Source organism: Trichechus manatus, unplaced genomic scaffold (genome assembly GCF_000243295.1).
Source record: "Trichechus manatus latirostris isolate Lorelei unplaced genomic scaffold, TriManLat1.0 scaffold00110, whole genome shotgun sequence".
Taxonomy (NCBI): Eukaryota; Metazoa; Chordata; class Mammalia; order Sirenia; family Trichechidae; genus Trichechus; species Trichechus manatus.
In genome coordinates, this window is record NW_004444046.1 from 7,491,416 (window position 1) to 7,493,072 (window position 1,657).

At 35.6% G+C, this 1,657-nt stretch overlaps 1 protein-coding gene across 2 annotated transcripts in view; it reads right to left on the bottom strand.

Moving 5' to 3' along the window:
- The window catches only part of TNFSF10 (TNF superfamily member 10), a 16,745-nt gene that overhangs the window by 2,129 nt on the left and 12,959 nt on the right, over positions 1–1,657 (bottom strand). For both annotated transcript variants that reach the window (XM_023737946.1, XM_004383477.2), the window contains one exon: positions 751–855. In XM_023737946.1, the coding sequence (XP_023593714.1) occupies positions 751–855 (105 nt within the window). The remainder of the gene's footprint in view (positions 1–750; positions 856–1,657) is intronic.

The following is a 1,657-nucleotide window of genomic DNA, read 5'->3' on the forward strand; positions in this document are numbered from 1 at the left end:
AAGTAACTGTTTATTGAGTGCTTACGATAGACCAGGTACTTCGCATATGTTATTACTAATCTTCACAATTTTTTGAGTTAAAGACTGTCTCCAATTTGCATATGAACAACGTGAAACTTAATTTGATTAAGTTATTTGTTCAAAACGTAAATCTAGCTGAGGAGGAGCTGGAATTCCAACCTGGATATTCAGACTGCAAGGCTCATGCACTAAACCGTAACACTATACTGACACCTTTTATACAGTTAAAATTAGGCTTCGTATATTTGGCTAAGCTATATGAAATTGACATTTCTGCAAGTGAAAAACAGTCAAATGTTGGCAATTTCCTACTGTGAAACTTAATACAAATGCCATTAGGAGCTGTAACCTAGTGATTTGTAGTGAAAGTAAATGACTTATTTAGAGTCTTTGAAAAGGAGGGCAATTTGATAGGAGTGCAAGGAAGGAGACGATCATAAAAGAGAAAAAAACTGCTTTAAAGAAGAAGAAGAAATGCAAAAATAGGATCCCGGGAACCTCAAAGACAAAGTTCTTTCACTTCATAATTTTCCAGAGGCCAGCTATGCCATGGGAGTAATTGAGTCCATAAACTTGCTCCTGAAAACAATCTGCAACCTTGCTTACCACTGAGCATTTCATAGCTAGCAATACGAATGTTTCAGGCTCAGGTACAAGTAAAACAATAAATTGTTTGGAATAATTCTTCCACTGCCTTCTTTTAAATCACGTAATCTTTGTTTCTCTTACTTGGAGGTAAGAACGTGCTGGTTCTCCGACTGTTTCCAGTTATGTGAGCTGCTACTCTCGGAAGACTTCTTTCTCTTCCTAGGTAAGGACTATCTTGTTGCTTTTCTGAAAGAGAAATGACCAAGAATTACCAGGACTTGTCAAACTACTTCTCAAAGACATTGCTGTTCACAGCCATCGTGTGCATAACGGGCTTCCAAAATCGATGCCATGGGTTTTCATAAAATAGCCTACATTTTAGTATGATGACCAGTCTACTTCAGTTTATGTTTAATTTTAAAAGATGACAAGAATAAGTAGTCATTCGTATTACAATATATCAGCATTTCAGAGGTAAGGTCCAAATAGCATAAAATAAAGTGAAGATTCTGGCTCTTTTCCAAAAAAGTAACTGTGGACTTGTAATAGTCCTGCTGAGTGATTTCAAGTGCTCAACCAACCAGTTATTGACAAAATTCTCCTTTGAGTTGCATATAGACAAACTTAGAGTGGTACCAACTTTTTGTCATCTCAATTATTTTTTCCTCTTTGCTAGCTCTACTGATTCTAAAGGAACAGAAATGACAACCATCCACAGATGCTACAAACTGGTATCCAACAGTCGTTTTCCCTCCAAAGGAATAAGAATTGACATCCTGGTCATGATACTCAGTATATGGGCATATAACTTATTGATTCACTCTATCAAAATAAATAACTAACATTTATTGACCACCACCCAAAGTATTTCAGAGGAGCCTAAAAGAATACAAATTCAACAAACTACTCTCTTTTTTTTTTTTTTTTTTTTAAATTCAGCTCAAATTTCCCAAGTGTGCTTGTATTGGTTGTATGATATTTTCTTTCATGGAGTAAACATTGCTATGCAGGGGCTACAACAATTAATTAGATATCGATTATGCTGACT